The 14,523-nt window shown below is 38.8% G+C and overlaps 2 protein-coding genes across 2 annotated transcripts in view; one reads left to right on the plus strand and one right to left on the minus strand.

The window, feature by feature from the left end:
- Positions 1-14,523, plus strand: part of LOC146468905 (mevalonate kinase-like) — a 50,529-nt gene that overhangs the window by 34,673 nt on the left and 1,333 nt on the right. The gene's annotated exons all lie outside the window — the stretch shown is intronic.
- On the minus strand, positions 2,444-11,867 carry LOC146468908 (D(1)-like dopamine receptor). The gene is made up of 2 exons (XM_085124094.1): positions 11,861-11,867; positions 2,444-3,528 (listed from the first exon to the last, which is right to left on the minus strand). The coding sequence occupies exons 1-2, from the start codon at positions 11,865-11,867 to the stop codon at positions 2,444-2,446; spliced, it is 1,092 nt and encodes a 363-aa protein (XP_084980220.1).

Genomic DNA, 14,523 nt, shown 5'->3' on the forward strand with positions numbered 1-14,523 from the left:
TTGCTTTATATGCACTTAAGATATATATAAATCAAGGCAATTTGTAACGTTATTACGTTCATACAATAAGCAGAGTAGCATGTATATAAATGCTATTAAAAAGGAATTGTAGAGCTCCTCTTTTAGGCTTGGCCAAATATATATATTAACTTTGAAGCTGGCATGCCGTAAACTTCAAAAATGTTTCGATAGCTCTACATATGTGTCTGTTTAGCTCTGTTTATATTGGTAGCCATACCTTGTCACGGCGACTAACAGTTTGTTGATCAACTTTTAATAAAAATTTTCTCAAGCTAATACAAAGTCTTTCAAAACAACACTTTGTTCATCATGACCAAGTCTTCATGGACTGAGGGAAAAGATCCAATTTCCAGTTTATCCAATAACCTTTCATTTTCAAGCATGCAGAAACGTGTTCGTTGGAGGGAAACTGATTTCTTTCAGTTACTGCCTAGACGATCAGTTTTGTCATCTATATTTCATTATATCAAGTATTTCCCTGATCCATGTCTGCAAAACTCAGTCATTTTTCAAAAGGGTGCCAATGGTCTAACTAATTTTAATGTCAAGGAATTCGTAGCAGTAGACTGCCAAGTCTAAAAAAGAAAAACAGTAGACCGCCAAGTTCTACCCCCTCAGAGCCCGTACGTAGGACCAGCTCGAAATTTTGTGAGGGAGTGAGTATCCTAAAGTTGAAAACCTATTACACTTTTCAGACCACAATCAATTGATGTTTTTGTACACAGAATAATTTCACAACTGACCAACAAAATTTTCCTCTACTTTAAACAAAATTAGCAAAACAACTGAAAGAAGCAAATCAATATTTCAGCCCCGATTAAAAAACAAAACATAGCTTTATATAAGAGTACATCATCGTGAATACCCCCTCCTAACCTATCCTATCCTTACTTGTTCTATCCTATCATATCATATCATATCATATCATATCATATCATATCATATCATATCATATCATATCATATCATATCATATCATATCATATCATATAATATCATATCATATCATATCATATCATATCATATACTAGTAATACCTGCCGGTAGAGTGCCAACGAGTAAAAACTGTCACAGTTGCTTTACGAATGAAAATTAAGAAGTAACCAGACTACAAAACATTTTTCAAACTGAATCATTGTTTAATAAAGCATTGCAAAACTCTCATGCTATTCTTTGTTGTTTAGAATGTCTATAAGATCTACACTTGTGAGGTAGATTAGAGGTGAAACATCTGCGGCCCTTGCATTACCTGTTTGAGTTAATACAAAAACCAAAATAAACAACTTTAATGTGTACAAAATTAGCTATCAACCTGGGAATAGCAGAATTTTACAATAAATATGAGCTTTTCAAATCCAATTTATTGAATTAATGAGCCGCAAGTATGGTATTTAAAAGGAAATAGAAGAATGGCACAAAGCTAAGTTGCAATTGACTTGAAATATTTCTCCTGCATTCAAACAGCTCCAATGTGCATCTCCCTCAAACAGAACCTAAAAATCAACAAAAAAAAAACCCACTCAATTTGACTAGAAAACAATGAAATCTAAAATATTTTGTAGATCCCTATAATAAGGGATTCGTTTTGGTCCGCACTGTATCAGTTTGGAATGATATCTTTGTTGTGCATATTATGTTACCGACCACATGAATTCACATAACGACACTGACCTACTATTGTCCGTTTTAGCTTCCAATTTGAATATTATCATGATTAACGACCGAAAGGTTACTTTAAGAAAATTGCTCCCTCTTCAGAAAACAAAACACACTACAAACAGTTAAGATTTGAATTCTCTTACCTCCTCGATTGACAGAGCCGTCGGAACTTTCGCCGTCCACCAACGGAGCAACAAATCTGCTATTAGAGCTTAACATTTCCACACTGTCGCGCAGGATCGAAAAATAAGATGGTGCGAAGGAAAAATTCGATTGCTCCTAAACGTGAAAACTTCTGCAAAGTTTCCTAGCGCTTAAAAAGATCTTGGCTATTTTTATACACCATCCTTATACAATAAGACGTATAAACACTGCTATTCTCGAAGACAACTAAATTCGCCACTTCGGCCGCCATATTGTTTACAGAATTTTAAAAGTTCGCGCGTGTGTAAGAAGAATCTGGGTACTAGCGCTCACCGAGCGTGATACTCCTGATGTGATTGGTTTAGATAAAAAATACCGCGATGCCATTGGCTAGCTCGAAAACAATCACCGATGATGTCACTCTTACATTACCTTATGCTTACATTTTCATTCGAGATTTTTTCTGCCTGCACCAAAACTAACTCGCGCGTCGGCTTTATAATGCTGCCGCCTCGTCACCCTCGCGTCCTCGCGAGGCAATCATATCCTGATATCATATCCTATCCTATAAAAGATTTGGCTGCGCTGCTCTCCAACGTAACCTTGTGCTTTAAAATAACTTATCTCGACGTATGTACTACCATTGTTTTGTATGCTGTTGTAGATTCAAGTTGCTTTTCATCATGATCATGTAGGACTGTTCCAAGTTCATCTTGATGTCCTATGCTAGTTTCTTGGCTCAGTGGGGCTATTATCACTGGAGCCACCCGCCGTACGCGCTGCGCCGCCAACGCACGTCCACACGGGCCAAGAAGACGGATGAACGTTTTTCTCATGTCAGCATCACGGAAGGCGTACACCATTGGGTTCATAGCGCTGTTACAATACTGCAGCCATTTTGAAAACGCGAGAAAAGGAGTCAATGTTTCGAAGGGCACGCAACGCCGACAAAAAACCGAGATTGTGCTGATAGTGAAGAATGATGACCAAGAAACCAAGAACATTGCAGTAACCAATGCCAGAGTAAGCGCGGTGCGTCTTTGCTTGTTTATATTCTTACGAATCTTAGTATTTTCTTCCGAGTCTTGTATTGTACACGTCGGAAGGTTTGCAATCAGCGTTCGAACCACTTTGAAAATAGAATAGTTCACCAGGCTAATGAGAATTCCCGGTCCTACGTAGCCTACAAGCAAGAGAAACGGGGTGTAGATTCTGTGAGGGTTGTTGCTTGCTGCTCTATCCAGCGCTGGTCGAATTGCCGCAACCGCAAAAGCCGTAAGCCAAGCTCCACAGAGTATGAGTGAGTAATGCACTGTGGAAAGTTTCTCGTATACAAACGGCCGCGAAATCGCGAGCCATCGTTCCAGACTGACTGTTGTCAGGTGGAAAATTGAGGCGAGCGCGCTGAAAATGTCGAAAGACAGGAAAATAGTGTAGAGAGGTCCTTTCCGAACGCGTCTTAGGCTGATGTACATCCACAGTGGTAAAGAGACGCAACCAACTAACAGATCGGAGATTGCCAAACTAACGAGGATGGTGTAGGTTCCAGTTCGAATCCTGGAGTTGGAAAAATATGCCGCAACAACGGATACATTCCCCGTGATTATTAGAAACATAATGGCTAGGCATAGCGCTAACTGGATAGCGATGCTTACAGAAATGTCAACGGCTACGGTTTCCTTGGAGAAATCCGTTTGGTTTGCGTCTCCAGTCATTAGTAACGACTTGCGATGTTGAAGTTTGAAGCGAAGTTCCACCAAAGACAGAATTTCTCCAGCTAGTGAAATGTTGTTGTCCAGAGTTGTTGTTTTTGTTGTTTTTGTTTTTTTTTAAGTCGTCAATGATGAGCGAGAACGTGGCGAGAAAACAGTTTTGGCTGTCGACTGTCGATTTTTGATTCCGATAGAAAAAATTAACCTCTGTTTCTGTTCCTGGTTTGCGATATAACATAAAATGCAGGATATAACCACCCAGCCCCTCCTCGCCAAAAAATATAACAATTTACAATCCTTCGGATAATGAACCCTGGGACTGTCAAAGTTCCACGTTTTAAGCTGTTAACTTAGTGTTTCCATATATCAGTACCACGCAGCTGTTCAGTTTAAGGAAGTCCAAGTTAAAAATTTCCTGTCACGTTCTCATTAATAAACGTTGAAGCTGGCATGCCGTAATCTTCTTAGTAGGAGACCTACACTTAAATTCATTAAAATGTTTTTTCGGCGGTTATTTTTTTCGGGGAGGGTTTGTTTGAGGCAAAAGATGTTGGAGGCAATTATGCGTGGGCTTTAGAGAAAACACAATTTAAAACCGCTGTTCATCATCACCAAGTCTTCATAACTGAGGGGGAAGATCCAATTTCCTGTTTATCCAATAACCGTCCATTTTAAGCCTGCAGAAACTTGTTCGTTGGCGGAAGACAGAAAAAATGAAACTCTGTTGTTCGTTACTGGTTTGCTATGTAACATAAAATTCAGAGTAATACCACCCCACCCTGCCTCGCCAAAAAATGTCACACCGTAAAATTCTTCATATAATAAACCCATGTACTCTCAAGGTTCTAGGTTTTAAGCTGTTAGCTTAGTGTTTCCATATATCACTAACACGCAGCTGTTCAGTTTAAGGAAGTCCATCGGTTAAAAACTTCCTGCCACGTTCTCATTAATATCTTCGAAGTTGGCATTCCGTAACCCCCTACGCTTAAATTCGTTCAATAGTCTTTTAAGCGGCTCATTTTGGGACTTAAAACCGCTGGAAATAATCATGATGTTTTCAGCTTAAAACAACTTCCATCAGCAGTCTATAAGCCAATATTCACGAGGGATGATTATTGAAGAAATATATGGCCCAGAAATTTGAGGAGGTTCTCTTTTGGTGGGCTTATTTTCTCAGGTTTTTATGTTTGGAATTGTACGCCAGTGATATCAAGAAATAAATGCTGTACACTTATAGGGAGGGGAAGAGGAAAGCTTTGAATTCTCGAAAAACATTCACCTGTTTACAAGCAAATTAAACTTGGATAGATCTCAGCGTCATATATTTCTGTTTATATTTTTAGCCATAACTTGTCACGGCGCCAACGCTTTATTGGTCAACTTTTAATGTTCAAAAAATAAATAGATTTCAAGCAAATAAAAAGTCTTTCAAAACAACACTTTGTTCATGATCACCAAGTCTTCATAATTGAGGGGGGAGATCCGATTTCCAGTTTATCGTATAACCTTTCATTTTGAAGCCTGCAGAACCTGCATGTTATTTGGCAAGAAACATAAAAAAATGGACCTTTGTTGTTCGCTACTGGTTTGCAATATAACATACAATTCAGAGTAAAACCACCCCATCCCTCCTCGCCAAAATATATCACACCGTAAAATCCTTCCCATAATAAACCCATTTACTCTCAAGGTTCTAGGTTTTAAGCTGTTAGCTTAGTGTTTCCATATATCACTAACACGCAGCTGTTCAGTTTAAGGAAGTCCATCGGTTAAAAACTTCCTGCCACGTTCTCATTAATATCTTCGAAGTTGGCATTCCGTAAAATTCTAAGTAGGAGCTCTACGCTTAAATTCGTTCAATAGTCTTTTAAGCGGCTCATTTTCGGACTTAAAACCGCTGGAAATAATCATGATGTTTTCAGCTTAAAACAACTTCCATCAGCAGTCTATAAGCTAATATTCACGAGGGATAATTACAGAAGAAATATATGGCCCAGAAATTTGAGGAGGTTCTCTTTTGGTGGGCTTATTTTCTCAGGTTTTTATGTTTGGAATTGTACGCCGGTGATATCAAGAAATAAATGCTGTACACTTATAGGGAGGGGAAGAGGAAAGCTTTGAATTCTCGAAAAACATTCACCTGTTTACAAGCAAATTAAACTTGGATAGATCTCAGCGTCATATATTTCTGTTTATATTTTTAGCCATAACTTGTCACGGCGCCAAACGCTTTATTGGTCAACTTTTAATGTTCAAAAAATAAATAGATTTCAAGCAAATAAAAAGTCTTTCAAAACAACACTTTGTTCATGATCACCAAGTCTTCATAATTGAGGGGGGAGATCCGATTTCCAGTTTATCGTATAACCTTTCATTTTGAAGCCTGCAGAACCTGTTATTTGGCAAGAAACATAAAAAAATGGACCTTTGTTGTTCGCTACTGGTTTGCAATATAACATACAATTCAGAGTAAAACCACCCCATCCCTCCTCGCCAAAAAATATCACACCGTAAAATCCTTCCCATAATAAACCCATGTACTCTCAAGGTTCTAGGTTTTAAGCTGTTAGCTTAGTGTTTCCATATATCACTAACACGCAGCTGTTCAGTTTAAGGAAGTCCATTGGTTAAAAACTTCCTGCCACGTTCTCATTAATATCTTCGAAGTTGGCATTCCGTAAAATTCTAAGTAGGAGCTCTACGCTTAAATTCGTTCAATAGTCTTTTAAGCGGCTCATTTTCGGACTTAAAACCGCTTGAATTAATCATGATGTTTACAGCTTAAAACAACTTCCATCAGCAGTCTATAAGCTAATATTCACGAGGGATAATTACAGAAGAAATATATGGCCCAGAAATTTGAGGAGGTTCTTTTTTGGTGGGCTTATTTTCTCAGGGTTTTGTGTTTGGAATTGTACGCCGGTGATATCAAGAAATAAATGCTGTATACTTATAGGGAGGGGAAGAGGAAAGCTTTGAATTCTCGAAAAACATTCACCTGTTTACAAGCAAATTAAACTTGGATAGATCTCAGCGTCATATATTTCTGTTTATATTTATAGCCATAACTTGTCACGGCACCAAACGTTTTATTGGTCAACTTTTAATGTTCAAAAAATAAATAGATTTCAAGCAAATAAACAGTCTTTCAAAACAACACTTTGTTCATGATCACTAAGTATTGATAACTGAGAAAAAAAAAATCCAATTTTCAGTTTATCCAAGAACCTTTCATTTCCAAGCTTGAAGAAACGTGGTCTTTGAGAGAAACTTAGAAAAAATGAACCTTTGTTGTTGTTTTTTTTTTCCGGTTTGCGATAAAACATTAAATTCCTAATAAAACCACCCCACCCCTCCACGCCGAAAAATACCTGACCGTAAAATCTTTTCGATAATAAAACCCATTGACTGTTAAGGTTGGCTGTTTGAACCTGTAAGCTTAATGTCTCGAGATTTTTTTGGTGTTAAACTAAAAATTGCTGCCATGTAATGATACCGTGAACTCATCTCTATCATTTCTAAAGAATCGGCAACTGAAGAGAGATCGAAACCGCGGTCTTGCCTGACCATTGCCTTAAATGCCACAGAATTTACTAACCGCCGAAGGACTCGAAGCAGTCCCTGGCCAAAGCACGTAATCAAAACACAGGAGAAAAATACTAAGCTCCCGCGACACAAATCTTACAGTTGCAGAACGGAGCGATAACAAAAACACAGCCGTAACTTTAGCGGCCTTTAGCCCTCAATTTAACGCATTGCATAGCTTTCAAAAGAGTTACAATCCTAAGAAAAGATTTAAGAGACAAATAGCCGTGATAAGACACACAACATCTTGCCACAAAAGCAAAAAGCCGGGTCAGGCAATACAAAAGCAGCAAGATAATGATTATTCATACACGGTTCAAATCCTACCCATACAAAGATGAAAAGAGAGGCTATACTGTCACAAAACACACTGAAATGAGCCATACTAAGCCTGAATGGTATAAGAACGACAGTCGCTAAACAGAAGCAACAAGAGGTCAAATATATAAGGTGGCCGAACACAGTTTGCGCGCGCTTAACAGATTCTGTTAGTGATGCTATTAAGCGCGCGCTAGGGTTGTGGTAAGCAAATACTATCGATCCCTCGATTTTATACCAATGGATCACAAAGGTAAGTTTTGCTCTTAAAATAACTCAGTTTCTCGTTTGGGAATCCTTCTTCATTTATCACCGAACAAAGAAAGTGAGTTCGCAATGAGCTAAGCCTTCTTGTACGCTTTTCATCTTTGCTGAGAAAACCGAGAAAACCAAATTAAAAACCACGCATGCGCATTTGAGCAAAATATTGTGACTGGTTGTTTTAATGGAAATGAACTGTTTTCTGAGGAACCGCTCGTTAGAATTTCGTGAAATTTTACAAAACAGTAGTTTCCTAAAAGCGTAAAAAGCGCCTAAAAACCAAAAACAAAAATCTAACCGAGGGTTACTTCAAAAAACATTAAAGTGCAAAACCAACATTTACAGGAGATCTCTCTGTTAAAATAACATGAAAGCAGCATCACTATGTCAGTATTTTGTGAGTTTTTCTGGATACAAAAAATGGAAAAAATCTTACGAGTGCAGTTTCTAAAAATTACGAAAAACCATTATTTGTGGACGGTTAATAGCTTGCTGCGTTGCCATGGCAACAGCGCCTTGCTCAACAAGAAGTATCAAAATTTATTACTTCTTTGTTAATCGTGCACCATGCTAATTTCGGGTTCTCCGAAGTGCGTAGTTTTCAAATAATGTTTACCAACACCTGTATACTAGAAAACTGTGTTCGGCCACCTTAAGCACATGGCTTTGTTCAGTGACTATGGCGCAAATCCTCCAAATCATAAATGGCATTTAATAACAAGAAAATCCAGCGCTAGAAGAAAATTTACAGGGAGCACCGCTCATTTCTTAGAGAAAAGGGTGTTCTCTGAAAGACGCACCCGTGAGGGCAAAACTTATTTAGGCTAAAACACGCACATGAGAGTCGCGCAGGCCTGTCAATCCCATTATTGCCACCTTGAACGCTTACGGGTGACATTCTCTTTTAATAATTATGTTTGTTCATTTTCCTTCTTTACTTTCATTCTAACTGTTTAGTTATTGAAACAAACTTAAGAACACCGCACATATTTCAATTGAAGCATGTTCATGAAAAGTAACCTCATCCTTTGTCATTCGAGTGTAGACTTTCAAAATAAAGACTTTCCCGTATTTTCGAGTTGTATATAGGCTTATTTCACCACCCCGGCAATAAAACGGCTTTCACAAAGAAACAAATCTTTTCGTTTTCTCGTGTGGCTGAGCAGTTTTCTATCACTCAACTGACTTTCTTTCGGCTAAACTCGCTGACTGCGTATGTAAAGATGACTTCTCTTGCCCAAGCTTGATGACTCGGTATAAAATTTAGGCTATCACTTGGGTTTACAACACTACAGCATTTGAATAAAATGGTAAATCGGAAAATAATCGAAGATCGAAGCGGGTTGCATAATTACATGAATCAAAGTAGCTCAAGGTCTTACACTCGTATATGCACAACAAGGATTTATAATAAAAACATACAACTATACAGGTTAAAAGTATGTTAAGCTGCATAACATTTTATTGTCAATGATCGGCCTGTACAAGTGTCACGGCCCGGGAATGAACAGCCACTTAGATGCTGCTTTAAACTGAACTACCGATACAAAATACCCAAACCATTTCGTATCTCTTTACTTGATAAACGAAATATATATTCTGATTGTGTCCTTCGCTGCTTGTCTGACTTCTGTGATCTTCCAACAGTAAAGAATTGTATTAAATGACGAGTTGAAATAAACTAATATTAAAGTAAATTGCATCTTAGAATTGTAGGTGAAGACAGTTCGCCTCGAATTACTCCCTAAATTGGCAACTGCCGAGTCACTAAAGTAAATGGTAAATAAGGAAAAACTAATGTTAACTCCAACAAAAGTGCAGTGGACATTGTCTCTCTGTATCGAGCAATGTTCTGTGGAATTTGTTGGTTTTAGTGTCTTGAATATTGTCTTGAACTTGTGCTTGATGATGACGCAGCATCAGGAAAATCCTTGTGTAACAGAAAATCGAGGTAACTAGACATGGGTACAATTGTGTAGTTATACCATGATAACATTACGTCATTCCAAAGGACCACTATAGAACCCACAAGGGAGAAAAACCAAAAACCAATGACAGCTTCATATGTTCGTTTTAAAGTGACAATTTGTCTGTATCTGTGCCCTAACAACAGGGCCAGAAGTCTGTCCATGCTTTTGGTAGACAATGGCAAAAAAACTGTAATTATGATCATCCGGCTGAATGTAGTCCTGAGAAGGACTGTTTGTGGGGACTTTGACTAACGTTTCAACAACCTGAGTGAAAGTCATCTTCAGAGTCAAGACCTTTCTCACTCGGCGGCCATGTTGAGTCTCAGGAGCCTGACCTTGATCCGCAAAAATTAGTTCCCACAGAAAAAGAAACTAAACACCCGCAAAAATAAACTCCCTTCTTTTAAATTACAAACTACGCTTTTCATAGAATTGTGCTACTGGGCGATATACATTGAACTTAAACAAGAACATTAACACGATTTTCCATTGGAAAAGGTAACTCAAGCTGCCAAGAGTAAAGCAATTCAGTACATTAGATTGGCACGAATTGGTCTTCTGAAGGAACGCACAGACTCGAATCGTGCAGGAGACCAACCATGTTCTGCTCTAATGGCGCTTCTGCTACCGGGCCTACACAGAACAGGCCGTTCCCAGTTAGGTGTCAAAGTTGTATATTAGCTACATCTTTCACTCGAAAGCCCCTCTGTATGCCTAGAAAGGTTCATTTCATACATACTGAGATTTACAGATAGAATTGATCTGTTGAAAACCCGGTTCGGAAATTCTCGCAGCCAATGGCAACAGCGAAACGACTTTCTCACACGTGGGAAATCCGTTTCGTCCAATCAGAGAGCGGCATTCAAAAAGCATCAACATTTTCAATATGAATGAGTGAACGTGGTAGCTTTGGCGTATTTTTGTCGATTGCACTAGCTTTTCTACGGCTCTAAATTTCTCGCTTGCCGGGATTTCGGCTTTTTCGCAGGACATTTCTAGACGAGTTTAAAACATTCTGATAAACAGCTACTGATGACTGAATGTTCTGGCATTGGTGGCTGAATGTTCTGACAGTAGGTTCAAACCTTTGGATAAACCCATCCGGCGGAGAATATATTACCGACCAAGAAAACAAAACACTCGAGCAAAAACGCAGCGGGATGTGAAGCTACTTACTCAATTTCTGCTGGAGAAAAACGAACAAAGAAAAATTGAAGAAATTTAACCAGAAGAGCTCAACCGCTACGTTAGTGAATTCATTGTTGGTGTGAAAAGAAAAGATGGCTAAGACTATGAACCATCAAGCTTTCGAGGGTTGTTTTCAAGAGTTCAACCGGCATTTAAAAGAACGCAAGTACTCAGCGAGTATAATATTATCGAAGACATTGCGTTTGATCAAGCAAGAAATGCCTTTACGAAAAGAATTCACTCGGAATCTCAAATGCCGAAGCTTTGCCAAACACAGTGTGGCTTTTCATTTTGGCTTGAGAGGCTGTGAAGAACATCGGCAGATGACTTAGGTGGCGACGTGCAACTTCACATGGAAGCTGACGGAACTGAATACTTAGGGTATTCTCAACGGCAAACGAAAACTAGAACGGGAGCTGAACCTCGTAGTGCCTGGAGCAGTTAAACCGAAGGCTTTCGCACCATCATTGACAAACGGTCCACCCGAAAGAGATCCAGTTGCCGTTTACAAGATTTATTCCGAAAAGCGACCTGACGAAAGGACTAAACCTGGTGCGCCATACTATCTCGAAATAAATTCCACAAAAAGTCGTTCGTCAAAAAAAAACAACAACAACAACAACTGTGCTTTAAATCACGTGCAAATGGGTCAGAACAAATTGAACAGTTTGATGAAAACCATGGCGGAAAAACAAGGCCTTTCAAGTAAACGTCAACGACAATCACAGCACTCGAAAACGCATTTTTGAAGTAACGTGATATTTTCGTGTACTTTCATTATAACAATAAAACACTTGTGAGCTATGTGTACATGTTTAACTTAACCTGTTCAGCACGGAAAAATCTCAGTATGTGTAAAACAAACAAATTACAGCATAGAAAGTGCTTTGTACGGTGTTTGCGCACTCGTTGTTTTGTATCAGAAATCGAACGAGTGAGCGCAGCGAACGAGTGAGATTTCTGATACGTCAACAGCTCGTGCGTAAACACCGTACGCGCGCACTTTCCATGAAGTAATCTTTATTTCAGCTACGGTATTTCAAACATTCAAACTGCTTTCTTATAAAATAATTTACGGAAATACCGGTCATGGCAAACCTTATGAACGAAACAGTGTTTGGCTGTGCATGGTAGGGGTAGGCTTTTTGTTTTGTTGTTGTTCAGTCCCTTTGCGCAATAAGGTATTACAGTGATATGCCTCTAATATGTAAGTAGAGTGAACTGTGACTCAACTGACCGTACAATAAAAGTTGGAAATATTCAAATTTCTTCCACTTAAATATTCTGCTGCTTGAACAGAGCATCGCAAAAATTAGTTCACAGCAGAAATTTCAGTTATCTCGAAACGCAATTTGTCTATCCGCAAAATAAAACTCCCGCAAAATTTTCGTCCTACACGGTATTCTCCTGAAACTCAACATGGTCACCGAGTGAAAAAGGTCAGAGTGGCGTTTGTTTTATGTTAGTAAACCAGCTTTCCAGAGGGAGTCGTTGATAGTAATTTGTACTGTAGGTAATGCACTTGGCAGAGTCCCAGTCTGTGGTTCGTTTGTAAATGCTGCTCAGCAATGTGATTGTTAATATCACCATTTCTAGTTGCTCGTTTGTGTGTTCAGTCAGTCGTACGTTTAAATTTCTGTCGGTCTCACCAATATAAGTGGCCTGGCAGTTGCAGCATTTGATCTTGTAAACTTCTCCCCGTCTGCGGTCCGGTTCGTCTTTGTCCTTTACTTTCGTCAGTGTTGTCGAAAAGTAGTAAAAGGATTTGTGTGCTATACGGATGTTGTAGGGTTGTAGGATCCGTGCGATAGTCTTAGAAATGTCCTTTACGTAAGGTATAGTTACAGTAGTTACAGGAATCGCGCCGTTGTTTGTGACGTTAGGTTCAGTGTTTTTGGAAGTGTGACGTCTAACAAAGTTGGTTATAGTTGTTTTTGTTGAAAACGTTGTCTAAGTAGTTGTTTTCGTGTGCGAGACTGTCAGATGAGTCACAAACCACTTGGGCTCGCCTTGTTAAAGGAAACCTCCACTCTCGAAACATGTTAACGTTACATTATTGAAAATACAATTTTCTTTGAAATTTCATTGGAAAACATGAAAATAATATTTCAGTGTCGGAAAAAAACAGAATTTGATTATCGGGTATTTTCGCTTTTAAATTTCCCGCCCGCCGCCATCTTGGATTCCATGACGTAATAAGGCTGCTCAATTGTTTGACACAAAAGAACTTCTGCTGAATAACAATAGCGGCAACACTACATGTCAAAAAATTCAAAATGGCTGCCCCCAGGAAATTTAAAAGCCAAAGTTGTCGATAATCATATCTAATTTTTAACACACTTGAATGTCATTTCTACGTTTTAGACAAAAATTTAGAATTAGACACTATTTCCAACGCCTACCCGTCAATTTGTTGTGAGAGTGGAGGTTCCCTTTAAGGTCTTTATGGTCGTTTCTTTGTGAGAAGTAAGGTTGTAGGATGACTGGTCCAGTAGTCTGTCAGTATGTGTTGGTTACCTGTAAACCGTAGTTCTTAGTTTGTTGTCATTTTTGTCACGGGTAACTAAGCAGTCTTGAAAAGGTATGTTGCCATTTTCTACGATCTCCTTAGTTAACTGTATGTCAGCGTTCTGTCTGTTAAGGTATTCGTGACAATCGTCGATTTCTTCTTTGTGTACTGCTGTAGAGGTGTCGTCTACGTACCGTAACCTTCGCCTAGTGCCTAAAGTTTCCCGAGAATTCATAAATTTTTACAGAAGTGATGTTTTATGGATATTATTTCACATCGGGTTTTCATACAAACATTGTTATTTCAAGACGTGTTTGCCTACCCATCAAGATGGCTTCCAAAACCGTGATAAGGGCTATTCGTAATCTTTTAGCCGAGAGTGATAATGGAGTGTCCGCGCTTAAAGCGTTAAAATATACAACAATGTATGGCTTTTTTTTGTAATTGAATCTTAATTGTCTCTGGGAAAATGCGTGGTTATCCCTAATTTTTTTTTTATTTCAACTGCCCTTCCTAAGACCTGTCCTTCCTTTCCTGTAGAGTCATAAACCGCGCAAAAATATCTTGAGATGTGAGATGCTATGAGATGTGCGCAGAACGTATGCGCAATAGAAGGCATTGTCCTTGAGCAATTGAATTATGACTGACTTAATTATGATTATGAGCCGCGGGATAAGCGAGGACTGTGCATCCCGCACATAATCCCGACCCGAAACGTTATCGCCAAAGTAAAAGCCTTGAATCAGAAATCTCAGTGTACAGTAAAATGCCCACTTTTCCACAAGTGACACTTTAATAGGGCGCACGGAAAGTGAATTTGACTAAAGCACGTGTACTGAGCCGAAAACTACTCTGTTGTAAACATAAATTCTAATCACATTGAAATACCTTGAGAAACATCATTCCAATCTACGCTAAAAAAGGCCTGGGATTATTTTGAAGGTTTTGATTTGAATATTGCGTCTAAAATTTGCTCGCTTACTTTGCCTCAAAACAAGCCTGCAAATTTTCCCCGAGGGCAATATAATGAGTGACCAGTTCCGGCTCTGGCAATGAGTCCGAAGCTGTGAAAGTGAAGAGATGAAACATCAACAAAATCTACAACTGTAAGAGAAAATCAGTGAATAGAACACGTTCTGAAAATACCGTAACGATAT

Source organism: Pavona decussata, unplaced genomic scaffold (genome assembly GCF_977016875.1).
Source record: "Pavona decussata unplaced genomic scaffold, jaPavDecu1.1 SCAFFOLD_128, whole genome shotgun sequence".
Classification (NCBI taxonomy): domain Eukaryota; kingdom Metazoa; phylum Cnidaria; class Anthozoa; order Scleractinia; family Agariciidae; genus Pavona; species Pavona decussata.